The 25,707-nt window shown below is 54.0% G+C and overlaps 8 protein-coding genes across 8 annotated transcripts; 5 read left to right on the plus strand and 3 right to left on the minus strand.

Moving 5' to 3' along the window:
• Positions 1–926: 926 nt before the first annotated feature.
• On the minus strand, positions 927–1,606 carry TRIREDRAFT_122629 (uncharacterized protein; the record flags this gene model as incomplete). Its single annotated transcript, XM_006966778.1, has 2 exons — positions 927–1,540; positions 1,603–1,606. The coding sequence occupies 2 exons, from the start codon at positions 1,604–1,606 to the stop codon at positions 927–929; spliced, it is 618 nt and encodes a 205-aa protein (XP_006966840.1).
• Positions 1,607–3,561: 1,955 nt separating this feature from the next.
• On the plus strand, positions 3,562–4,482 carry TRIREDRAFT_108928 (uncharacterized protein; the record flags this gene model as incomplete). Its single annotated transcript, XM_006966667.1, has 2 exons — positions 3,562–3,647; positions 3,903–4,482. The coding sequence occupies 2 exons, from the start codon at positions 3,562–3,564 to the stop codon at positions 4,480–4,482; spliced, it is 666 nt and encodes a 221-aa protein (XP_006966729.1).
• A 2,079-nt stretch (positions 4,483–6,561) lies between these two features.
• Positions 6,562–7,059, minus strand: TRIREDRAFT_108929 (uncharacterized protein; the record flags this gene model as incomplete). Its single annotated transcript, XM_006966779.1, has 1 exon — positions 6,562–7,059. One exon carries the CDS (start codon positions 7,057–7,059, stop codon positions 6,562–6,564), a length of 498 nt encoding a protein of 165 aa, XP_006966841.1.
• A 1,682-nt stretch (positions 7,060–8,741) lies between these two features.
• TRIREDRAFT_64704 (uncharacterized protein) lies at positions 8,742–10,769 on the plus strand (the record flags this gene model as incomplete). Its single annotated transcript, XM_006966668.1, has 4 exons — positions 8,742–8,997; positions 9,065–9,708; positions 9,731–10,592; positions 10,663–10,769. 4 exons carry the CDS (start codon positions 8,742–8,744, stop codon positions 10,767–10,769), a joined length of 1,869 nt encoding a protein of 622 aa, XP_006966730.1.
• Positions 10,770–15,326: 4,557 nt separating this feature from the next.
• Positions 15,327–17,844, plus strand: TRIREDRAFT_122630 (uncharacterized protein; the record flags this gene model as incomplete). Its single annotated transcript, XM_006966669.1, has 3 exons — positions 15,327–15,403; positions 15,527–16,364; positions 16,436–17,844. 3 exons carry the CDS (start codon positions 15,327–15,329, stop codon positions 17,741–17,743), a joined length of 2,223 nt encoding a protein of 740 aa, XP_006966731.1. The 3' UTR covers positions 17,744–17,844.
• An 834-nt stretch (positions 17,845–18,678) lies between these two features.
• TRIREDRAFT_4592 (uncharacterized protein) lies at positions 18,679–20,363 on the minus strand (the record flags this gene model as incomplete). The annotated part of the gene is made up of 2 exons (XM_006966631.1): positions 18,679–19,872; positions 19,938–20,363. 2 exons carry the CDS (start codon positions 20,361–20,363, stop codon positions 18,679–18,681), a joined length of 1,620 nt encoding a protein of 539 aa, XP_006966693.1.
• A 1,301-nt stretch (positions 20,364–21,664) lies between these two features.
• On the plus strand, positions 21,665–23,025 carry TRIREDRAFT_64818 (uncharacterized protein; the record flags this gene model as incomplete). Its single annotated transcript, XM_006966670.1, has 2 exons — positions 21,665–21,767; positions 21,842–23,025. 2 exons carry the CDS (start codon positions 21,665–21,667, stop codon positions 23,023–23,025), a joined length of 1,287 nt encoding a protein of 428 aa, XP_006966732.1.
• Positions 23,026–23,736: 711 nt separating this feature from the next.
• On the plus strand, positions 23,737–25,057 carry TRIREDRAFT_64617 (guanine nucleotide-binding protein beta subunit-like protein; the record flags this gene model as incomplete). Its single annotated transcript, XM_006966671.1, has 4 exons — positions 23,737–24,040; positions 24,184–24,283; positions 24,369–24,776; positions 24,865–25,057. The coding sequence occupies 4 exons, from the start codon at positions 23,737–23,739 to the stop codon at positions 25,055–25,057; spliced, it is 1,005 nt and encodes a 334-aa protein (XP_006966733.1).
• Between the last annotated feature and the right edge of the window lie 650 nt (positions 25,058–25,707).

Here is a 25,707-nt window from a genome sequence, read left to right on the forward strand (position 1 = left end):
TTGTGGCAAGTATGCGATGAGGTATCGTCAGACGCAAATCACTAGGGAAGCTACCTGCTTTCACAGCCAATCAACAATTGGGTCAGTGGCAAAAGTACTGATTTAACATTCAAGATGCTTGTGGGGTGTACTCCGTACAGACTCCGAATCACCAGGAGCAGAAAATATGAAAAAGAACAAAGAACGTCTCCACCTCGGCAGCTTCAGTGCGCGATTGGTCTCGGAGGACGGTTGCGTTCAGGTAATAGTAAAGTTGCCTAATTCGTGCTTCACCTGTGCCCGCACTTGGGCATTCGGCCGAGAGATAGTCGTCCTGCTTCTGTCTGTCTTGTCGCGTGTACGCAACTCACTCGCCCTGCAGGGAGGGGGAGCGTCGTACCGCCACCCTCGATCCTCGGGCACAGCGAGCGGCCGACTCATGCCCACGTCCTTTCGGCCGATGTCAACGTCAACCCGGCGAGCAACCCCGATCAAGAAGCTTTTTGCGCTGGATCGGTAATTTGATTCGCTTGTCCATCGCCAATGACGAAATCCCGTCCCATGGAGCTGCTATGTGACAATCAGGGAGAAAGTGACAAGTGGATTAAGACTGAAAACTATATTGGAACGATAAAGTACTAGATCACACACAAAAAAAAAAAGACTGCCACCACTGCCCTTCTTGATTGCCCTGATAGCCCGTGTGCAGTCAGCTCCATCGTTGTACGCCCCTTGTTGTAGCAGGTAGATCGTGATTCCGTCTCGCCCGCCAAGAATGATACCCAATCCAAATCCAAAACTCCTCAGCGCCAAGCACGTTGTACGTCTGAATACAAAGCCTTTGCTGTGATCAATGCCTGTATGAAGTGAGAGTAACTGCCCTCGATGGGCAATCCTTCCTTCCCCAAATCCACACTCCAAGTCGTCAAATGCGGCCAGAGCAGTACTCAAGGATAAGGCCTGGGAGGATTGGCACGCTGAAGTAAGTGCTTTCTGAGAGCGTCCAGCTCCGTGTCCAGATGGCTCAGATAGCCTCGGCCTCCATAAACGTCCCTGTTCGCCTTATAGTTGGAGGTAGCATGGTCGTCCCTGGAAATTGTCGGTTGGCAATCATGGACTGGAGAGTACGGCCTGCTTGATCCTTGCTGAACGACCGGAACTACCTCTATGTCGTCTTCCTCCTCGGTTTCCTCTTTGACGTCGCCGTTCCTGGATCTCTTGGACTTGCGGCTTCTGGTATCTGCCTCCTCACGGTGCTTCCGAGGACCTGATGGGGAGGGAGCCTTGGAACTTCGCAAGGACTTTGGATCAAACTGGCAGCCGTGGTTGACCCCCTCATCGTGTACTGATGCAGAGCCTGGATCTCTGACGCCAGTGTACCTCTGCCCCCAGCCGTCCTCCAGCTGCCTTTGGAGGCCTGATTCCTTGAATATCTGTAGGAATTGTGAGGCCATGTGGCAGGCACCAGAGTCTGACTCCATGCTTGACTTGAGTGGACGTGTGCCGAAGTTGTTGTACGTCTGTTTTCTAGGCCGGGAGGGTGACTGTGAGCGACCGGGATCTATCAAGCACATTAGACAACCAAGTCCAAGCTTCATGTCCTATGTAACCCCGAACCCGTACCCATAATAGTGAAAGGGTTGGCAAGAGGCATCAATTCCAGTAGTAGGCATAAGAAATTCGCTTCCCATGAAACATATGCTTCGAAATACCCCGGCCCTCGAACTCAGATAGTAGGCAGTGTATATGTGCTTCCCACTACGCAATATACATAAGAAGGAGGGAGGCGGTACTGAGTGCTTCGCATATGCCACTATTGCTTGTATGTGAAGGGGGACTGGGAAGAAGACGGGATATATAGTGACAAAAGGATTTTGAACAACAAAGATCTCATTGCTGACAGGGCTTTTTCCTCCTACCATGGAGGTACACGGAGGGTGGGCAGCGGACACCATGTGATGGCAACACTGTACATGGGCATCGATATTGCAGAGAAAGTGCGAGAACGATGTTAGGAGATGCATGACCGGAGCAGGGACAAGCAGGACATTGGAACGATGGTGCCGGTTTGGGGTGAGATGGGTCTGCGCGGGAAGAAGAACCAACATACATACAAGTGCAACCTGGCAATTCGGTTGCCCGTGTGTATCGTACACGATTGATGTCGCAACACGCCTCTACAGCAGCGCGAACTTCCGAGGGCGAGGGCGACGGTTACAAACTGTCTGTGTCTGAGACGGATGGTTGCAGGTGGTGATGCGGATGAGCGGTGTCGTTTTGTCCAGGAAGCAAGTCTCTTGTGGTGGAAGAAACTAAAAGGGCGCTTTAGGAACCCAGTCTCAGTCAATCTTGAGTGCTGGTGATGTATGAGCGAAGCAGGAGTGTCAGTGGGTGGGCGAGGGATGTTTTGAAGCCACGGCTAAAGCTCGAAGATGGAGCTGGTGTTTCGTACAGACTATGATGAGTTGATTAATAGCCAGGGGCCCAGCTACGGCATCAGACCGCCATCAAATGTAGGCAAATTCGGTTGACTGGGCCAAGGCGCCGCAGTCAAGGACAAGATCAGCCGTCGTGGGGTATTCCGCAATCCAATGACTGGAACCGGCATATGAAGTAGTAATACATGCAGTGTATGTATGTAACAAGGAGCATGTCCAGGTTGCGAGAGACAGCGAGGGAGAAGGAAAGATGGAGAGGCCGTAACGGGTCTACTCTTGCGAGACGAGACACACCAGGGCTTTGCTTTTTTGCGCGCCATCGGCCGCACCAATTGCCAGCAGCCGCCAGCAGACGCCAGATCAGACAAGGGACCGGCATGGTATGAGATGGACGAGATTGAGATGGACGAGCGCCTTATCGCCGCCTGTCGGTGCGGCTGACCGCAAACGCCGTGTCGGCGATCGGACAGCGGGCCGGGCGGGTTTGAGCGCCATTGGCTGCTGTGGTTGCACTGGAAGCTGCTTCCGTCGGCGTTGAGGCAGCGGACCAAGATGCGCCAGAGACAGCGGATGGCTCCACAAACCGTGAAACGCACTGCCGGCAACACCAGGAAAGACGTCGGGGCCGAGAGCCATGGAGCCATCCATCTCCTCTGCCCTCGCATGCGTCGTCGTCACTGCTGAAGGCTCACGATCGACCCCCCTCCATCCCCCCTAGTCGGCTTTTATGCTGCGGCCCACACGCCCAACGGGTCGGAAGCCCACCCTGGTGAGCCGCTGGAGCCATCTCATTGTTCATTGTTGGGTCTGGTGATGCGGCTACTAGTACTAGTACAGGATTACTGTAGTTCGAGCAGAGCAGCACAGAAGATGCCATCTAGTCGTCGGTGTACAGTAGTAGTCGAACCCTCGGCGGCAGCGGTCGGCGTAAAAGGCTTGACGGTAGATAGGTATGGAGCATCGCATTAGATGAATTCCAAAAGCAAGTTGAGGCGTGTAGGGGATAGCAAGACTAGAGTAAACATTCCAGAGCTTGCCTCAAACGTATGTATGTGTACCCGTAGCCGTGCAGTTGGGCCAATGCGCGCAAGTCTCGGTGCTGATGGCCGAACACGAACCGTCTTGTGGATGGAGGCACATCAAGATGCAGTTGCTCATGCTGATGATGGTGATGATAACTTTTGAAGTTGACAAGTCTGAGCAACGGAGAGGACTGGATGGAGATACAATGTGCGTGTGCCAAGTGCCGCTGGTATCACATGTACTCCCGCTGTGTCTTGCCTGCTGTCGTCGAGTCACGCATCGGCCTACGGGGGGGCAAGACCGACCTTGACACAGACGGCAATGGCCAAGATGGGCGCAACTTCCCACTGCATGACACGGCATGCTGCTGAATACAAGTGCTCGGGTGGGACCTGCCCTTGCGGCGAATCACGAGCAGTGGTAATATGATGATCAGGTACCTAATTACTTACCACCGGGAAGGTGCTCCCCAAACGGGGAGCATTTGATGACGGGAACATCAATCGAAGAGACTCCTATCGTGACGGAGTCAATTTACAACAATCACCACTTGTCGCCAAATGAACCTCAACCCCTGGCCCAACGGCTTCTCAAGCCGACCATGAAGCTCTCCCCCGCCGAAACGGTCACGCCTGTGGCCGTCACTGTAATTGAGCTCAGCGTGGTGGCTCGACTTGTTCGGGCGGCCGCTGCCGAAGCTATCAGGGTCGCTGGAGATTGCATGCACCTGTTTCCTGCATTTGATCCATCGGATTTCGGATTTGGAACTGTCTACAACCATTGTCCCATCAGCTCTCGTGGATCCCTTCAGGGTATCGTCTCGTGGTCACACTACGACTACGTGGCTCTGCAGATTGACGCCCAACGGGCAAAAGAGAGCCGGGAAGAAGCAGAAGAAAAGAACAACGCGAGAGGGACAGCAGGCCGGCAATACTGGGTGCCACCAGTAGTACTATCGCTACCGGTTCCGTCGCATCGCCGCGTTGCCTCATCCTCCCTTACGCGATGCAGACTCTTTGCTGCTCGTCCTTCCTCTGGCTGATGGAATACTCTTGTCACAGACGAAGCATACAGGTGCTTGCCGGATATTCACAACGCCCATTCAACTGCACGGCATTACATATGCGGCTACACATTGCTCCAGAACAAGGAAAGTATACGCTCGGCGGACGACACGGAAATGAGGCTTGCCACACAACCGCATCCGACGCCCCGGGACATGAAAGAGGACACGAGAGAAGGAATAGGCATAAAAAAAGCAACAAGCGTCGAAAACAAAGGGCAAGGGATCGCAAGGGCCTGTCTGGCTCAAAGATCTTCAAGATCTTTTCCCGGCCCCTCTCCACTCCCCCCAGGCCGCACCGCTCGCGCTATGCAAAACGAGCTGCATCGCCCAAACAGCCGATTCGTGGCCCAACGCACGAGACTAAAGTCACTCGTGCATACCGCCCGAGATGGCGGCCGACTCGATCGGTCATAAGACGCAGCAGTGAGTGTTGTTTCTCAGGGTATGCAATCTAAAAACTCCGACATATCCACGCTAGACTTGCCCCCTGTAGGCGGCCTGTCGACATGGATACTACAGTATATGTTGTGTAGGTGACATCCTGTATGCCATATGCACGTGCGGAGCGACCGCAACGACGTCCGTTTACTAGTTGTATACTTACAACTACTACTAGCCAGCGGATCATATCACTACACTACACTACACTACCATTCGCAGATGAGTGCCCTTCGGCGCATGTTACGGCTTTGGGTGATGATGTCCAGAGCTTGAAGGAGAGAATCAGACACCAAGGTAGTAACCCGCCGTCATCTTGTATGGAGCACACCCGTTACGCCCGTTACGAGTCTAGTATTTCCACGCAGCTGGGGAGTCGGTAGTCCAGAACAAGAGGCCGCGGGGCCGGGGATTGTGGAACGTCCATATTATACTTCACACAAGTCATCGATGTCGGCCGAGACCAGGTAATTGGTGGCAAACCCAGCTACATCCTGCAAAGCTATGCGGTTCTGCTAACAACGGACAAGCTCGACACGACAAGAATGCTCAGATGTCACAACCCTTCGAACCCCTTTTCGTCATTGATAGGCGGACAATGAGGTCCCGGAAGAGGCTCAGCAACATCTCCCCGGCCTAAGTTCGACCAGAGCCTCGCAGCCGAAATTCTTAGCGAAAGGTCTACAGATTCGGATCATCCGTCTTTCGCGTCGCCGGAGCATTTCTTACGGCACGGAACAACTATAGCGGTTCTTTATTCAAAACGGGACAACACTATGGGACATCTTACTATCGGTGGTCATGCATAGGACACCCTCAGTTCATACGTGACAAGAAAAACAGGCTTTGCATACGGGAGGGCGGTCAAATGGTCATGAAAGCCCTCTATGAAGTTTGTAAAGTACCATTACATTCCTTCACCACCGGCATCCCGTTCAAGCAGCGGCCGGCGTTGACAAGGCAGCCCCTCCCCCCCTTCTCGTTCAAGCAAGCACGTCGCCCAACCAACAGCTCAACAGCCAACAGCATGTCAATAGGGCCGGGAACAGAATGTCATTGCCCCAGACGACAGTTCGCTTGCTAGCATAGCCGTTGAGCCGGCTGGTCCGACGGCCGTCCGGTCACACTGTAAAACGGCAGGAACGCACATCGCCAGGATACACGTCATGTAGCCAAAGGAGCTTCGTTCTACTCCGATCTCACTCCCCTCCTTGTCCCGTCCCCTCAGATGACATTGTCCTCCATCCCCTTCGGCACCAGTGCTTACCGTGGATGGACTGCCGCCGAACCCCTTGGTTGTCAAGGTAAGACTGAGAATCCTATCAGGCTGCTCCAGCACTCAGTCCTTCTTTCAGTTCCTTCAGAAGAACATCATCCCACCACTGAGTCTTCTCGACTGGCACTTTGTCTTTCCACAACCGAGCACGTATATGTGTCGTAATGCAAAGTTTGGGTCGCTTGATGGATCAAACGACCTCATGGCGACGAATTGGACCAAGGCCTGATATGCCGCATATCAAACAGTTGGTTAAATGAAAGAGGACGATGAAAAGCGCAAGGAGAGAGAGAGAAATTGGCTGACATGCAGCCCTCGGCTCGTGGCCCATGTCCCATGAGTCAATAATATGACACGGTCGACCCTGACCACGAGGATGTCGGCGACCCAACCGCCGGCGTGTCTCCAGTCGGTGGTTCCGTCTGCGTCTGGATTTGCATTTGCAGCTGCAGTTGCACATCTGAGCCCAGCGGCGTCATGGCCACCCCCTGGCGACGCTCCTCCACTCCCGCAGCCTGTGGAAGCTCCTCTGGCATGTCCGTCCGCTGGGGCGCCATTGGGGTCGGATACGGGCTCCTGACACTCGGCCTCGCCGCTGCTGGTCGGTCGAAGGGCACCTCGGGTCCGGCCATGTCACTCCTGCAGGCGTCGAGGATGGCGGTGGGATGAATCTGCAGACCGTCGCACCCTTCCATCGGGGACCAATTGAACGACGAGCTGATTTCGAATGGCGTGCTGTTGACGACCAGCAGCTTGCCTTTGACAGGGTCGCAGTACTTCATCTTGGCCGCAAACACTTTCCCGCAGTGGACGCAGATGGAAAGCTCGACTTCACACATGGTCGCGCGCGGTTTGTTCCTGATGATGGAGACACATACGAAGCTACTCCGGAACAAGATGCTCTTTGGCGCTTAGCCCTCCTGTGATTGGGGTATAACGATATGAGCGGCTTCAAGTTGGCCAGCGAAAAACTTCTTGAGAAAGCAAGATGGAGACTTCAAAGGAGATAGGCAAAGCCATCTCCAGGCTTGAGGGTCGGACTCAAAGGTCTTGCGCTGCACCTGGACAAACATTGTTCAGCCTTCACGTTCCCACGCCGGCCTCACTGGTACGACCTTGGGCCGCATATGAGTGGCTTTGCCACCTCAACAACCAGCTCGGCAAGCCTTGCTTTGTTTGAGGGGCCTGTTGGGCAGCCCGGAATATGATTCGCCGTCTTTCTGGCTCATCTGGCGCCTCTCACAGGGAGGAGAGGGGGGACACGGGACACGGGACATGGGAGGGAGGAGATAAAAAGCAAACATGCCGAATCAGTATGCAGCAAACCGCGCGGCGAAGAGTGCTGCTTGTGAAGCTGCGCTATTACAGGGAAACGAACCCAGGGCCCCTCGTACGCAGCATTACTAGGATGAGCTTTACGGCATGCCAGCGCATACATTCGCCGCCTGCTTGCTTGCTTGCTTGCCTGCCTCGTCTTGACTGGCTACTACGGGGGGTGGCCTCTCCCTCGCGGCATGTAGGATTTTTCGTCGTGGGCCTCGGAGCGATGGCTGCATCAAGTCATCCACGGTGCCATTGGGTGATGAGTGCAGTTGGTGCCTTGCTTGTGGTTGCATGCGGCCGGTGGAATCGGGAACATGTAAATTGCCTGCAGCATATGATCGGGCGTAGCTATTGTTATCGCCGTTCGGGCTGATTGCGCGCAGCCTTCGCTGTTGGTGATGGCTTCTCTCTTGAGGCTCTGCACATGCGTCACCTGACCGTGCATAATTGCTGTCATCAAGGGGAAACTCGAGTTGCTCTTGAAGATGCTCGAAACTTGTGGGAAGCAAACAGCTTCGGCAGTGATGTTTGACAGGTCGTCATTCATGCCTCTTACAATACGAGGCGTACCTTTTTGACACGAAGATGGTTCCAGCCTCGTCCATCGACTCATTCTCTTTTGCTTGATCAGCTTTTCCCGTTCCTCCTCCTCCTCTCCCTCCTCCTCTTCTTCTTCTTATTTTTTTTTTTATTTTTCTTTCTTTCCTTACGACAACACTCTAAAAGGTCGGCCAACCAAAGGCTCGAGAACAGATGAGAAAGCGGTTGATGAACAGGCTTGATAGGGTAGGCAAACGGATGAAGCAAGATGCACCAGTCTGGGGTTTGAGCTGGGATGATCTTGTAAGTAGCGATACATGTGCGCAGCAGCGGGGCTGTGGGCAAACAAGCCCAAGCTCAGCAGCCGCGCAAGTAGCGGTACCTGCGCTCAGCCATGCTCAGCCGCGTGTAAATCGTGGGGCCGAGGGATTCAGGGGCTTTCGCTTGCTGAGATGCGCTGCTGCGGCCCCACCAACGTTAGCCAGCGCTCGACTGCAGTGGTTGGGTGTTTCTCTCGAAGCCTCGCGAGAACAACAGCGTTGCCTCACCAGAGGGCCGTTTGTTTGCCTGCCTTGTCCGCTGCCAGTTGTCACCCACCCGCCGCCCAATCGGATCACCATGCGCTGAGTCTTGCCTCTCGGGACCCTGATCAGCTACCATGGGTCTCTCCTCCTACCTGCGCAAGGTCTACGACCTCGACACCCTCGACACGCGATTCACCTCGTCGACATCCGTTCCCTACCAGACCGTCATCGATGCTCGCGACGACCCGGCCGTCGAGAGAGAGGCTGCGGCCAGGGCCCGGAGCTCTGCGCCGCCGCCGAAATGGCGCACGCCCGAGTTCTTCCTCTACTACATGGTCTTTATCGTCGTCGTCCCGTATATGTTCTGGGTAGCCTATGATGTGTCAAGACGTAAGAGAGCGACCCCCCTTTCCCCCCCTAGATCTGGCTACGGGGAGATACTGACAGCTGGATGAAGCGTCTGATCCTAGGTATCCCAAATACGAGAAATACTTGTCGGACGGATGGATCCCGGGGCGAAAAATCGACAATTCAGATGCGCAGTACCGCACGTTTCGCGGCAACTTCCCCATCATGACGGGCCTCTTGATATTTCACCCACTGCTGCGAAAGGCATGGGAATCGGTGTATAAGCCATCTGCGCGCGGTGCCAGAGGCTCGACGAGGCTGGACCAGCGCGCCACGTTTGATTTCATCTTTGCCATTGCCTTCATTGTCATTTTGCACGGCATCTCGTCCTTCAAGATCCTCGCCATCCTGACCATCAACTACCAACTTGCGACCAAGCTGCCTCGCAAGTACGTTCCCGCGGCGACTTGGATCTTCAACATTGGAACTCTGTTTGCCAATGAGTTGACCATGGGATACCGGCTCCAGCTCTTGGCCAATTGGGTTGGCCCTCCTTGGGGACCGCTGGCGCATTGGGGATATTGGTTGGATCGGTGGGGCGGGATCTTGACTCGCTGGGACATTCTGTTCAACATTACCATTCTGCGACTCATCAGCTTCAACCTGGACTACTACTGGAGCATCGACAAGCGAAGCTCAAACTCTCTAGAGGTAAGCGCCCATTCGCCCCCATCTCCGATGTCATTGCATACCGTATGTGTCTAATACACCCAAGAAGAAGGGATTGGATCCCGCCAGCCTTTCCGAGCGCGACCGAATCTCGATCCCTGCCGACATCAAGGACTTTTCGTTCCGCAACTACGTAGCGTACGCATTGTACGCGCCGCTGTACATTGCCGGTCCCATTATTACCTTCAACGACTACATCTCGCAGTCCAAGTATCGCGCCGCGAGTATCGAATGGCCTCGCACAATTCGATACGGCGTCCGGTTCCTGCTTGTTCTCCTTGCCATGGAGCTTATCTTGCATTACGACTATGTTGGAGCGATTAGCAAGGCGGCCCCCGTTTGGAGCGACTACACTGCCGCTCAGCTCAGTCTTTTGTCCTTCTTCAACCTTCACATCATCTGGCTGAAGCTGCTGCTTCCCTGGCGCATGTTCCGTCTCTGGGCCTTGGTGGATGGCATTGACCCGCCAGAGAACATGGTTCGATGCGTGAGCAACAACTACAGCACGCAGCTGTTTTGGCGTGCCTGGCATCGCTCGTACAACCGCTGGCTCATCCGGTACATTTACATCCCTCTGGGTGGCTCGTCGTTCCGCAGCTGGCAGTCCTCGGTCAAATCGGTCGTCACGTATCTGCTGGTCTTCACATTTGTCGCCCTTTGGCACGACATTAAGCTCCGCCTGCTGATCTGGGGCTGGCTCATTGTCATCTTCATGGTGCCCGAATGGACTGCCAGTTACTTGTTTCCCAAGAGGAAGTGGGAAAGCCGGCCTACGGAGTATCGCATGCTGTGCTGCATCGGAGCCGTGGGCAATGTGCTGATGATGATTTCTGCCAACTTGGTTGGCTTTGCGGTTGGCCTTGATGGGTTACAGAGCATTCTCAGCAGCATTCTGCATGATTGGTCAGGTACGTTTGAGCGCTGATGCTCCGTTTCTCGCCGCTGGTACAATCTGCTGACATCTACACAATGAACTAGGTGTATTCTTTATTCTCACTGCGTGTATTTGTTTGTTTGTGGGTGTTCAGATCATGTTTGAGATTCGCGAATCCGAGAAGCGCAAGGGCGTTGTCATGAAGTGTTAGAGCGTGTGGGATCTGATAGATGAAGAACAAGAGTTGTAACATTAGAGATTTGAGCGGATATGTTTTCAGCAATTAGAAAAGAAGGAAAGGGAAAGGCGAGAAAAAGGGTTTTGGGGGAATGGATTGGTACTTGATTGCTTTTTCTGTCCCGGGTTACATGTCGAATGATAGATTGAGTTCTTTGTTGCCCGTGGTTTTGGCACCTAGAAATTGATGGCATTTAGATGAGCTGGGGCTCTTGCTATCCTCCACACTGTCCATGTGTCTTCAAAGTTATTGATTGACTTGTACGAGCATATGACCACTCCCGAGTCTCTTGATGCGAGGCAAGAGACCATCGTGGTTCACTTCAGAGCTCTGTGATATGAGGAGCAGTATGCCTCGGTAATGACTCTTGCCGCAAGATGGTGAGAGACTTCTCGAATGCAATGCGCTTGAACTCATGATTTAGGGAGAGTTCTACTTGAGGCATCATGCATATAACACACCAACAAGTGCTTTGCAAAGAATAGGGAGTGCAAAAGAATATAGACACACATGCGAGTAATACGAGCACTAGTTGGGTGTTAGCATTTGGTTGTAGACGCCGCATTTGTGTGCGTATGGTTGGTTTTTGTGTAAGCGTATGTTTTCTTTGCTCTCTGCGAATCGCTTGACCAGGCAATCAGTCTTCACCTGCGCCCGTCTATACAAGGGCATCGCCGCTTTGATTACACAACCTATCGGTCACAGGCATGTCGTCTACTAGTATTATGTACATTGAAAGGCCTGAATGCAGTGATAAGGTAAGCCTACAAGTGGACATGTCTTAGCTGGCAAGACAAGCACTGACGCCACCTTGGTTTGCTTGGTTTCTTTTCCCCTTGTGCGATGATCGCAAGCGGCACGATGCAGGCCATCGCGCCCACTTCTGGGCCTCCGATCGTGCTGATCACTTTGATAGTGGGGGAGAAAATAAAGGTTCGAGATAGTATGGGGGAGCACTTTGGATGGGGCTACACCAGATGGGAAATGCTTGTCGGCAGTTCCTGTAGGTAGATGGCGGCTTGTAGAGTCGATTATGCCGAATTTTGCCTCGGACGCTGCTCGTACGATCGTGATGAGCCGCATTATGCGGTCCTTGCGGCAGTATTGGTATCGGATGCCGGGTTGCTGGGATCTCGGTTTTGCTAGTCAGGTCGATGGGTCGATTTGCGTGGGAGAATGGCTCCTCATCGCGTAGAGATGCCCACTCTCGAAATTGAAGTGATAAAGGGTCGTCAATGCTGTGCATAAGGGTGTGTTCTTCAAGGGCGGCTGCGCGTTAGAAGGAAAAGGAGAGTCAAGGCCATTCTCTGTTTCATAAGGCACTTGATAGCGCGTTGAGAAATACCAGGGACCTCGATAAAACAGGAGACTACGGATGAGTACTGAAGATTCGAGATACCATACCGGCACCCCAAGCCAACATCATGAATGCCCTGTCGTGATGCTTCTGCTCCGAAGCCCCTGGAAATGGGATTGGTGACAGTTGGCTGCCTCTCAATCTGCATCGAAGCCCGTGCATCAATCTCCGCGACGTGATGCGAGGACGGAAATGCCCTCTCTTTTGTCTATCATTGTAATGTAATATTCAGAATTGCTCAAGAAAAGGAGGAGGGGGAGCAAATGGCATGGAAGAGCCCTTTCGCCGAGTGTGCTTAGCAGAGCCAAGGCGGCCGAAATGAAGAACCCATGGCCCACCCCCTGGCGCCTTGATGCGGCTAAGGCAATGAACCGCTTGGAGCCGGTTTGGCAGATTATTAGCATTTTCGTATGACTAGCTGCGGAAGACCAATGATGAGTGAGGCGCAGGAACTAGACGCGGAGACACGGGCATCCAAGGGTTCAATTCGGGTGCCTTGATGCGATTTGGCGTGGTATGGCTCCCTGTGAGCTGACCACCACTTCTCTCTCGCCTTGACCCTTTCTGCACTGCAAAGGCGCTGATCTTACTTGCTTGAGCGCAAGAATGTGAGAAAGAAAACCACCGAGAACGTACGTACATGCGTATTTCATGAGAAAGACCAGGCGTTGTGGCTATTCTGGGCCATCATGGCTCGTATAAACGAGCTGGTCTGCAATGCTTGGGTCCCTCGTCGTAATATCCGGCTCTTGACAGGCTGGGCGGGGGGTGCGACGCTCCGTATTCCAGGTACGATCGGAGATGGACTCTGCAAATACTGTTTATGCCCAATTTGCCCTTCTCCATCGTAGCGATGATATGGCAGCCAAGAAAATGACTTATCGATGGTGCCATTTCCCAGATGCTACCGATGCGATGCCATGTAGCCGTGCCTGAGCCCGCCACGACTTCAAAGAGATGCCGCTGAATTCAGGCACATGGCTGGAGAGAGGAAAGATCAGCAGGTTGGATGCCCGCTTATTCAATGAATCCTCGAGATCAGCGGCGTCTAGACCGCAGCGATCGGGATTTCGCTGCTGATCATCATCGCCTCTTGGACGGACCGACAAGTCTGTACCCACTGAGGGCCGTTCAATGTCTTGCGTCCCCGGGGTTCTTGTACTACCTTTGCTTGCTTTGCAACTTTGCTTCGTAGGTGTCGATTCGACGAATGGCTGTCTCGGTTCTGCAGTGGAAGGAACATCGTGACGAATAGGAACAACCTGTCTCGACGTCTGCGATAGTATTAGTATGAGGTTGCAAGGTAATGGCGAATTGATACCCAACTGTCGCTGGTGAGCTGCTGCTGCTGCTGCTGCATGTCGCTACGCTCCCTTGCATTTGCTGACGAGTTGCTCAACAGCAGCCCTTGCATTCAATTCGAACGAACTTCCTTGTCCGTCTCGGCAAAGCAACCTGCAAAGAATTGATTCACTCAAGCGACGGCACACCGCTTGAGGCGGCCACTTTTCGATTGAGAGCAGCCCAAGGCAAGACGCCCATTCGCCACGACACCAAACACCAGACACCAGAGGCTCATAATATCCCAGTGCTTGTAATGCTTGGATGAAGACCAACAGAAATCGCTGCTGCTAGTAATTCCTGGCGTGGCCCCATCCTATGCGACTACCACTGCTAGCTCTGCTCCCATCTCAGGTACGCGTGGCGCTTGCTGGAGATTTGAACGCCATCAAATCTGTCGAGCCCCATCCGGCCGTTGTCGAGGGCTCTCCCCCCCCCCCCTGATCATTGATGGACTCTGGCGGTTCTGGTTGGCCCGTCCCGCCAGCCATCCCATGCGAGCCGCGCCCCCCCCCTCCAAGCCCCAAATTCAAGCCTGGAGCTCGAGCTTGCAATTGCACGAGCACTGGCCAACAGAGGCTCAGGAGTCGTCGTGCTGCATGTCCTGTGTTGCCCGTATGCACGCGCGAATGCATCGTCAGCCCGAGAATAAAGCCCTATTATACCTACCTAGGTAGGTTATAGGAGATACGAGTACATACCGCTAACTGCGGCAAGCATTCGCAGCTGTTCTGTCGCACGATGATCATGACGGTAAAATATCTGGGTATTGATGCATTTTACAGCAACCTCAGAAAGACAGCTGTCGAAAATGACAGACAGAACCCTGAAAAGGCTAAGATGAAAAAAGACGGCAAAAAAAAAAAAAAAAAAAAAAAAAAAAAAAAAAAAATCCATCCCCAATCAGGGATCATTCCCCCCCTAGGTCTTTCCCACTAAAAACGACGGCCAGGGGACCTGATGGCAGGCTCGCATCTGCTTGTTCCCAATTTAGCAGTCGAGGCGCCATTAGCAGCGGCCAGACCTGCGCTAACAGGCGAACGGAGACGCTCTGGAGGTGGTCTGGGCTCGAGCTGTTGCTGCTGGACGAGGCGAGAGCGACCCGAAGTCTTATTATCTTGGTATTAGGAAGGTACATATTATTAGTAGCACGTTTCGTCTTCTCTCCTCTCCTCTCCTCCTCTCCTCCCCCTCCGTAAACCATCACCACAAAGCCTGCCGCGGCTGGTTGGCTCGCCGGCATTTTCCCCTTCTCTCTCTCTCTCTCTCACTCTCACACACACTCTCTCTTCCTTTCTTGTCTCTCTGCAGACTCGCTCGCTTTAATCCTTGTTCGACCTTCCCTGCATACCTACCTACTTCATCTGCTTCTATTTCCTCTTCTGATCACTGGCATCGACTGGTCATGCGAATCCGTTGCTGACCTGCTCCTCTCGATATCGTCCCCGGCTTCGCGATCCTCTCTTACTCCGTATCATAATCTAGAACGAGGACCAAGCTCGAGGTCGTCGCTTCTCCAAGCCCCGAGTCTCGCCCTTCAGAGTTTCATTGTTGCTGTTGTCCAAAAGAGGGGGGTGTTATGGCTGTTAGGCCATCCTCATCGAAGCTCTCGACGGCATAGACAGCGCCACGTATTCCTCTCAAGCCGCGCCCATCGTTGTCATCGTCGCTGTTGCTTGCCGCTTCAGATTTGCCGCCTACCTCGACTTTCTCTGCGCTGCGCCACCTGGCACACCCTCCTCGTTGTCATAGCGCCCTACAGTCTTGGCAAAGGTGCACAGCTTATACCTCGCCTTTCCCACTCCTCTGTAAGCACCAGTATCTGCACCGTCATGACCTCGACATTACCGCCCCTGGACTTCGACAATGGAGGACTCCGCATCGTCCTGCTGCCCGAGGCTGAGACCTTGTCGTCGCCTCTCTCTCCAGACCATGCCCAAGGAAAAGCGCCCCCTTCGACCACGACTCTGAGCTCTGCGCGGTATGGCGAGCACGACAAAGACGCCCGAGACTCCGAATCCGACGATGACAGCGAAGGCCTTGAGGATGAGGCCGATCCCGATTCCGATTCGGCCCCCCCACCGCCAGCAATCCCGGTCCACCCCATTCCCGCCCTACAGGATGCCTTCGCCGAGTCGTTACACGAGGTGATGAGCGGTGTTGAGGTCCAGAAGCCCAAGTTGAGGGCTCTGGATGCTCAGGGCCGCAGAGAGGCTGTGCTTTCGCAGGGAGTTAACGAGCCCGCCTTTGATGCCCAGTGGAGGCTGCGACCGGGGCAGTCTCAGCACGAACTGGCCAAGCTCATTGCTCAGATTTCGTTTGGTGTATACCTAATGCTCAATGGCATGGCCAACAACAACACCCAGGTCGTCAGCATCCTCCAGGGACACATTGACGAAGTCGACGAATTTCTCGAGGTCACCATTGAGGATCTCGAGCAGGTGGAGATGGATCTCAAGAAGCGCATCGAACATTTGATGCTTCCCATGTCGAATGTCACCGTCTTTGAGCAGTTGCTCGAGGACCGCAAGTTCCGCAACGAGATACTCCAGGGCAACGAGAAAATTGAGCACATCCTGGCGAGGACCAATGTGGCTATGAAGCAATGGGACGACGATATCGAGGCTGGTCTGCAGACCAGTAACCTTTTCATCAACTGGTTGAACGATCAGGCCGAAGGCCCCTGGCGAGAGAATCAGCCTGACGTTATTGATATTTTCGACGCCATGAGCGGCAATGCGGAGGGATGGCTCATTGCTTTTGAGAAAATCAGCGATAGCACCGATGACATCAACAACCTCATTATCCGCCTCATGAACATCATTTCCGAGATGGAAAAGAAAGCCGGTGAAGCCAGCCGGAGGACATGGGTAAGCTGCAAAATCACCCCTTTGATGGCGTGTTGATGGCTTTGACATGGTGGCTAAATTTCCAATTGTAGGCGAACATTACACCATTCACTGCCCCCCCAATGCCCAGTTCTTACGATGTTGCGTCTCCAGATATTGAGTACAAGACAGTGCAGGGACATGATCTGCCTACCCCCAGTACTGTTCTGAGCGACAATTCGGATCAAATGACCATCAACTCAATGGTCGACGGAGACGATACCAGTACCATCGACTTTCCCTTGCCAGGAGGCTTACCGTTGCTCCCACCGTTCCGTTCCAACCGCCACACCTCGAATGCCTACTCCTCCAACAGCCCCAAGTCTGCCCAGCCCTCGGCCGCCCCTAGCCCTGGCAGCTCTCAGTATACTCTTCCGACTACCGCCCATACTTTTGGATTCGGCAGTCCGAGGTCTCTGCAAACTAACACACAACTGCGGCAGAATTCGGTGGCGGGCAGCGAACTGAGCGACCCAGAAACGGAGACGCCTCGCAGTGAACGCGGGAGCGAGCCGGTCTTCCTTCTCCAGCCGCGCACCTACACACCCCAGCCCCCTGCGCCGCTACCCTCACCACGGATCAAAGATGCGCCTAGCCATAGCGCTCGCTCGGATTCGCAATCGACGCTTCAGTCACTCCAGTCGGCCCCGTTTACTCCTGCAGACACACAGTCGATGACATGGCGAGACAGCGATATCGTGCAAAGGAGAACGTCCCTCCGGGATCGAGTGTCGCAAAAGATGATGATGCCCGGGGACATACAAATCCCCCCAAGGTCCATAAAGGGCATGGAAATGTATGCCCACTCGCCCAGCACAGCCACGCCAAAGACGATGCGATCTCACCAATTCGACTCGGCGTATGAGTCCGATGCGGAACGCCATGGCCGCCATGGATCAGGTGGCTCTAGTAACATGGAGATGTCCCCTCCGCAGCTCAATGTTATACCATCACCGCGGTCGGATCGACAACGATATCACCCCGTCCAGGCCTCGCCGCATTCACCACTGCAACAGAGGCCACACACTGCCGTCGGCCATGGCCAGTCTGCATACCATGGGGGCCCGAGTTTGGTACCACCGCATCATCTTCGCAGCAAGGGCTCCAACGCCGGACTGAGCACGCTGAGCAATGTCGAGTCGGTGACCTACGATGACGGGACGGCACAAAGTATGCGGACGTCCAAAACGGCGGACAGGCAGCTCAAGAAGAAGAAGAGTGCATTTGGATGGCTCAAGAAAGCATTTAGCATGGACGAAGAAGAACGGGCAGCCTACGAGGCGCGCAAGGCCATGCAGTTCCAGCAGAGCTACTACGATGCTGATCCGCCAAAGTTTCTGGACGGCAAGAGGTTGCGGTAGAATATGCGGCATCTCGTCTGGACGACGTCACTGCAATAATCTACCGTCTGAAGCGAGAAAAGTAGGAGACAAAGAGACGATAGCCCGGAGTCCAGGGGCATATACGACCTCTTTGCACCATATCTACCTTTGGGGTAGATCTACCAACCTCTTCTTCCGCTCGGCAATTCAACGATCAAATCGCCATTACTCAAGGTCTGTCGGGTACCTTGAACTGTGCGAGGGCAGAGCCCATTACCCCTATTTTATATACGACCCTACACCAGCTTGCCAACCAGCTTGTCAAGCATGTGCTTTCTCATTATATCTTACTGACACACATCCCGCTTTTGGGGAATGTGGTATCATCTACGTATCAGCGACCAAGCGATCCCCTACCCATCTGTTTCGCGTGTTTTTTTGTACATGCCTCGCCTCTTCTATTTTCTTGATTCACTATTTTTTGGGCATTGAATATCATATCGTATGGCATCTTATCATGGCGAAGGATCTTTCTTCTTAAGCTATCAAAATGTATCTACTTTCCTTTCATGCTTTCCTTCTTTTTGTATACCAACTCTAGCGCGGTACATATGGCAGGCATTGATCGTTTTCTGAACAGTTGAGCTTCAAGGCGGGAATTACGAAGGCGGCAAAATTTTCCAGCTGTGTGTGGAAAAGGTAAGATATCACGAATCAAGTAGGGAGTCTGATGAAAATCTTGAGGTTTCCGTGGATCTTCTAAACATGTGAAGAAGCAAGATGTGAAGGCTGTGAATCATATTTTTCGTGCTCAAGACCTTGATATAATGTCTATGTGCCCAAAAGATGTGAAGGCCAAGTATCCAAAAATGGACTGTGAGGACAGCAGTCCGAGTTGTAGTATGCCAAGAAGCAAAAAAGTATAAAGGACGTTTCGTGAAGTCATATTTTGGAAGGAGACAACATGAAGATAGCTACGATTCTCCCACGCCGTAGCTCTTGACGCGGCTAAAGAAAAAGGGCTTGTCGTTCTTGAGCTGGAACTCGGCCCAGTCGCCCGTCAGCTTGTTGTGGCTGCAGAAGCTCCTCCAGACAATCTTGTTGTTCCTAGTGCCCTTGCCCGCGCTCCGCAGCGAGAGGTCCATGCGGTACATGTACTTTGGGCCGACGCCCTCCGTCTCGACGTACAGGTCCGACTCCTGCTCCCGCGGGTCGGCGGTGTCCGGGTGATCGAGCGCGGAGGACTGGCGCCAGCGGCCCTTGAGGGCCTGGTGCATCATGGCGGAGGGCAGGTGGGCGTTGGGAGCTTCGCGGTGCAGCCGGAGGAGCTCCGGGGTGAGGTGGTGGACGACTTCGGCGGGGGCCGTGGTGCTGAGGAGGCTGATGGCGGTGCCGTCGCGGAAGAAGCGCAGGTAGCGGTAGTAGGTGACGATGAGGACGGGGTCGCCGCCCCAGACGGCCTGGTTGGTGGCCTGGCCGGTGCGGATGTAGTTGACGGTGCTGATGTAGCAGCCGTTGAAGCGGACGCGCGGGCGGGTGCGGAACATGTGCTTCCACGAGGGGTATACGCCGGAGTCGAGGAGCGACGTCGTGAGCGCGAGGGCGTCGGCGCGGCGGCGCTCCTCGAGCTCCCGCATGCTGACCAGCAGGCCGTCCTCGTCTGCCTCTTCCTGGGCCTCGAGGTCTCCCCACTCGACCGTCTTTTGCCAGTGGCGCGGCATCGCGGTGAAGCCAAACTCGGTGCCGAGGCAGACGCGCTTCCAGATGCGCTGCTCGGTCGCCACGAGGTAGGCGAAGTGCTTGCATACGAGACTCAGGCGGGCAAAATCACCGACATCAGCCACCGCGACGTCTGTGAGAATGTGCACGAGGAGTTCATCGGGAAGCTTGGCGATATGGCACGGAGGTGGCGGCGTGTTCTCGATGATGGGGGGCGCGGCTTCGATCTTCAAGCCTCGAAAGCTCTCGATAAGCTCGTCCCAGGTCAGTGGCTGCGTTTCTCCCTCGGGGGGCTTCAAGGTTGCTGCTTTGGCTGCTTCTGGTGATGCCTTTGATGCTCCCGCGGACGAAGTAGTGCCGGCGCCTGCGCCTGTGCTTGTTCCCTTGGTAGAAGAGAAACCCCCTGGGAAGTGCTTCTCCCGATATGTCCTGTCTACTCGATGGTCTAGCTAAGAAGACAGAGTCAGCTATTTATGTCACCGGAAGAGCATCTTCATCATGCACCGAAACTTACGCGATAGGCTTGTCTATAAAGCCGCAGACTTTCTCCCATGTTACCCTGCGCCTCCTTCTCCATGGCTTTTTCATAATGATCCAGAGCCGAGACCAGCGGCTTCTCATCATGCTTGCCTGGGGCATCTGAGAGCAGATGCCCTCCTGATGATGGCGGAGGAAGGGTGTCGAACGTCTGACCATGGAGGTAGTATTCGTCATCTTCAATGGCTGGCAGGATCTTCTTGGTGGTCGGGCTTGAAGGGCCCGTGTGCTTTCTTTGTCGTGAAGCAACAGGCGGGACGGCGGCAGAAGATGAAGACGAAGCTCCGGCCTCATGGGATGCTGAGCTTACGCTCTCTTTTCGCGACTGCAAATCGGAAAGCCATTGCTGACGGAACGATTCCAGCTCGGAATTGGACATTTGTTCACGGCTCTCTGAAGCCATGGTGGATGCGGCTGTGTCGCTTTGATGAAAGACGATGTCCGATATGGCCGAGCGCGGGGAATCTGGAAGGGACTGGACGGAGTTGATTGCTACCTAGGTAATTGCTGCGTATTATACCTCAGGTAACGAAGCGACGGATGGAGTTTATTCGAGGGCACGCAAAGATGTGACGAGAACTATAAGTAAGTGGAATGAATGGATGACTAATTATCGAAGAAAGAGGAAAGATGAGGGTTAATTGACTTGATATATAGCCCTGTATGTTTATGTAGGAAATGAAGACGTCGTGATGTGAGAATGGTATGAGATGGGATGGAGTTAGCATGTAGGTAGACTACCTGTAGTCGGTAAGATTTGTATGCAATCATTCGGTCAAGACAATGCGCGCCCCTGGAGGTTTGACAGGTTGACTCAATCGGCCAGTGACAGCCTGGAGAAGCTTACTAAGACGAGATACCGAGGTACTCACCTGATGTCCTGTCGTGTCTGCACAGTCAGCTTCCATTGAACTGGCAGTTTGCTGCTTCTCTAGGCAAGAGCGACTGCAGCTCTGCAAGGAACCCTGTTATCTTATCGCGAATTATCAATCGCCACCCAGCCGACCAATCACAGCGCCGGGTGACATCATCGGCTACCCGCGGTTCCAGATTCATCTCCGGCAGCGGCGCGGAGGCGGGCGAAAAGAAAAAAAGAGAAAAAAAAAAAAACATTATTAGTATCGGAAAATTACAGATTGCAAAAAAAAAGGCGATAGGAGAGAAGGCAAGAGAAAATCCACGTTGGGGCGATTGAGGCGCTATACCCGAACGAGCATCTCTCGCTAGCCTCAGTTCTAGTAGCAGCGCCTCAACTTTTTTAGTAGCCTTTCCATCATGTTAGCCCAGCAGCTATGACTACTTGATTCCAGGTTCTTGACAAGCCGTCTATCCTACCTATTCGTCTTTTCCCTCGTTCCTCTCTCCGACTCGTCCTCATCCTGCATCATCGATATCTCATATTCCTCTCACCGCATCACGTCGCGCTCACACTGAAGCAGCTGCCGTCGCTTTCGCATACGAACCAACACCCGCTTGACGTCGATCTGACTTGGTCCGAGCATCTCCGAGAGAGAGAGAGAGAGCTGCCACTTCGCACAATTCCTCACGGGCCGAGCACTCGGCTGCTCGCTCAGTCGTTGCGCCCCCCCGCCACTGACATCCAACGGGCAACTCGGCATGGGATCCTTTTCTACCTCTGCTGTCCACAGCCCCTACAGCCAAAACCACGACAGGATAGACGAAGATACCTTCGCCATGGCTGGCATGGGCGCGGAGGATGGCGACGGAGGCAATGCCATTCCAGATATCACTGCCGGCCAGAAGATGGTGTCGGCCATGTCGGGCAGTCTGTTGACGTCGCTGCTTGGTGAGCAATCCCCCTGATGTCACCCACTGGAGGTGGGATTCATACAGGTGCTGACCTTTTTTTTTTCCTTACAGTGACTCCGCTGGACGTCGTTCGAGTGCGGCTACAGTCGCAATCATCCACCAAGGCCACCACGACCACCGTCAGGAACGTCGACTTTTCGAGGCTGATGCGAACAACCACGAGCCTCACGCCCGTGCAAAGCGCTGAACTGGGCGTCACTGCGTGCTGCCGCGAGGTGTTTTTCGCCGGAGGCTCGATTGACTACTGTCTCGCCGTCCCCAAGCTTGAAGGCATTCCGGCACCGAGCGGGAGCAGCGCTGCCGCGGCTGACTGCGCAGTCGAGGAGGTCCAGAGGAAGACATACAACTCGACCATTGATGGACTGCGCAAGATTGCTCGCAACGAAGGATTCACAACGCTATGGAGGGGTCTCTCACCCACCCTTGTCATGACCATCCCCGCCAACATCATCTACTTCACCGGATACGACTGGCTGCGATTCAACCCCGTGAGCCCCTTCTCTGGCTTCTCGGACGACTATGCGCCCCTTATTGCTGGATCTGCTGCCCGACTGGTTGCGGCAACAGCCGTCAGCCCTATTGAGCTCATCCGCACCCGTATGCAGGCTGCCCATGGTGGGTCAACAACGAACCATTTGGTAGAAACCTTCAACGGTATTCGGTCCATGGTCGCCTCCCATGGCTACACTTCGCTTTGGCGAGGACTAACGCTCACACTATGGCGAGATGTGCCATTTTCTGGCCTCTACTGGTGGGGATACGAGTCAATACGATCTAGATTAACAGACCTCCGCGAAGAACGCCAGGGCAGGCCGTTGACCCGCGACACCCTCGACAGCCTTGAGCGCACGAGGGCGCGGCGTCGCTCGCAGAGCCGAGAGAAGCACACGGAGACGTTCCTCGACAGCTTCACTGCCGGTGCCATCTCTGGTGCTCTGGCGTCGGTATTGACCATGCCGTTTGACGTCGGCAAAACGCGCACCCAGATCTATCACAACTCTCCCCACCGCGTTGCTGGCGCTGCGCCGGCCCCCGAGGAACAGAACATGATTCGGTTGCTGTGGCACATCTTCAAGACGGAGGGCTTCCCTGGTCTGTGGCGGGGCTGGATTCCGCGAACCCTGAAGGTAGCGCCGGCGTGCGCCATCATGATCAGCAGCTACGAAGTTGGCAAGCGAGCGTTTCGAGGCATCAATGAGCGAGCCCGGGAAGAAAGCTTTGCTAGGAAGAATTGAAAAAAAAAAGGCAAGTCAATGAGAAAAAAAGGGGGGGAATAGCTTTCTTATATGTATTTCTACTCGAAGATGCAGGACATGGCGTTTTGTGTGCTTTATTCGGCGTTTGTTACAAGCAGGACGGAACTGCTTGAGGCGGCGCAGCTTTGTGGCATTTACTCATCGCGTTGCAGCTTGGTTTGGCGACACTCCTATTCTTGGCCGGGCGAGGATCTAGACTGGTTTAGACTTGAAACTGTGGTGTGTACGATAGTGTTGGCAGAAGGTGTCTTGACTATGATGTCGATGAATACGGTTCAACCACCTAAAGCTGCTGAAGCTTCCCATTGATATTGCTATGTGAAGAAATATGCATTTAAGGAGTCTAGAAGCTCTTAGCGCGTCCATCAGGGTACATAGGCCGAGGTACCTCGCCAGTGAGCAGCGCGCTGAGAAAAAAAAAAGTTGGAGCTCTGAAGGTCTGTGAGACATCTCTTGAGTGAAACTCACTTACACTGAACCCAGAGTCATAAGCGATACCATTCACAACCTCAGAAGAACTGCTCTTTGTTTCCTTCCTCCTCGATTTTTAACTAACCACCAAGCGTCTTGGTGTCGTGTACACAAAGCGGCACGAAAAGCCAACTCCCACCCTCTATCACTCATCTTATAATACATCATACCCAACCTCAAAACACCGTCAACGAAACCAACTACCTCACCGAAGCAAAAATGTACACCCTCACCAACATTGACCAATACCACTTCCCCAGCAGCCCAGACTCCGAAACATACGTCCTCGAAGCCCACCGCACAGCCTCTGGTCTCGCAACCGTATCCTCCGACCAGGCCCTCTCGCTCTTCGATCCGGCTCGCATCGGGAGCGGACCCCAGGCGAGTCTGCGGACGGACCACGGAAATGTCACGACGATGAGGGCGTTTGACCCGATGACTGGCGTGGTCTGTACGGCGGGAGAGGATGGATCGGTCGGGGTGTGGGATTTGAGGGCTGGGGCGAGGGTTGCGCGGTTTCAGGGTGAGTTTGTGTGTTCTGATGGAATTTTTGGAGGTGCATGCATGAAAGAATGAGGAGGAGTGAGGAGTGAGGGTGGAGGATGAATGAGAGGCATTTCGAGTGAGAGGCTCTGTGCTAACCGTCGTGTTTTTGATGACGAACAGCGGGACAAGCATCAATACTATCCATGGCATGTAGTCCCAGCACGCAGACCATTGCCGTGGGCACCGAGCTGGAGAACCACGCCGCCTCAATACACCTATGGTAAAACAACCTCATCATCACCATCATCACCCCCATCACTTCCCCCATCTACTGACCAAAAAACAAAAATTCACACCGCCTCCAGGGACGTCCGCTCAACCCCCTCCCCAAAGGCAACATACTCCGAGGTCCACAGCGACGACATCACATCCCTCTCCTTCCACCCGACGCGGCCCCAGATCCTCATCTCGGGCTCGACCGACGGCCTCGCCAGCGTCCACGACACGTCCATCCCCGACGAGGACGAGCTCACCGTCCAGACGCTCAACCACAACGCCTCCATCCACGACGCCGCCTTCCTCAACGACACCGAGGTCTTTGCCCTCTCCCACGACGAGTGCTTCGCCGTCTGGGACGTGGCCGAGGACCGCGTCGGCGGGGACGCCGTCAAGGATTTCGGGGACCTGAGAAAGGTGCTGGGGTGTCAGTACGTGGCGAATGTCGTGACCAAGCTGGATGGGAGTGGTGCGATTTTGGGCGCTGGTGCGCAAGAGTATGTTCCCCCTTTCCCCCCCCCCCATCATCATGTGGTTGATACGAGGGGAGACCTGTGATCTTTTTGCTTACGAAGGAATGCGCAGCAAACAAACCTTTGAGCTCACCTTCCTGTCCAAGGCGGCAAACAACGAATGGGCCCTCGATCTCGACAACAGGGTCGTCCTGCCGGGGTCTCACGGCAGCGAAATTGTGCGCTCGTTCTGCTTCTTTGATGATGAGCAGGTGGTCTTTACGACGGGAGAGGACGGAAACGTCAAGGCGTGGAGGGCGGGATGAGATATACTAGATCATTGACTGATTATCGAATCAAGTATACCAAAGCAATATATTTTTTCCTCTTGGCCGTTGAGTAACGGTGTTTACTTTCTTTTGGTTATACTAATTGACTCAAACCTTTTGTCTTGATCTGTTGTACATGACTTTTCATCAGCTGGCATCTGGAAATGGCGCTTCTAAGAGAACTTCTTCCTTGTCTTTTGCCCGCCCTGAGAAAAACATCTTCAACCATCCAGTCTGCGAGGCTTCGATTGGCTGTATAACCTGCTGAGTGCCGGTAGAGCTCATGCAACAATAACCTAGTTGTTGGTGCGCGAACAGATCATGTGCAAAAGAAGCTACCTTACCCTTTAGCCCTTTGCTTCCGACTGCGTCGTTTCGTGTATCAACACATCCGCTATGTGGTGAGAAAAGTAGACGGCTCTGTTCAAATCCGTCAAGCACAAGGGATGTAGAGAACCCAACCAAAAGGATCTCATCTGAAGAAGGAGGCGGAGGCTCGCATCGTCTCAAGACTGAAACCACCCCCCCGGATGATACGGGGCTTTGACCACGCCCGTGTAATCGCGCAAATATCGACCATTATGCCTCCACGACTCCACTGTAGGTAACAATCTGCCCTCATTCAACCCTACTGATGTCCGCGAGGC

Source organism: Trichoderma reesei (assembly GCF_000167675.1).
Source record: "Trichoderma reesei QM6a unplaced genomic scaffold TRIREscaffold_14, whole genome shotgun sequence".
Taxonomy (NCBI): domain Eukaryota; kingdom Fungi; phylum Ascomycota; class Sordariomycetes; order Hypocreales; family Hypocreaceae; genus Trichoderma; species Trichoderma reesei.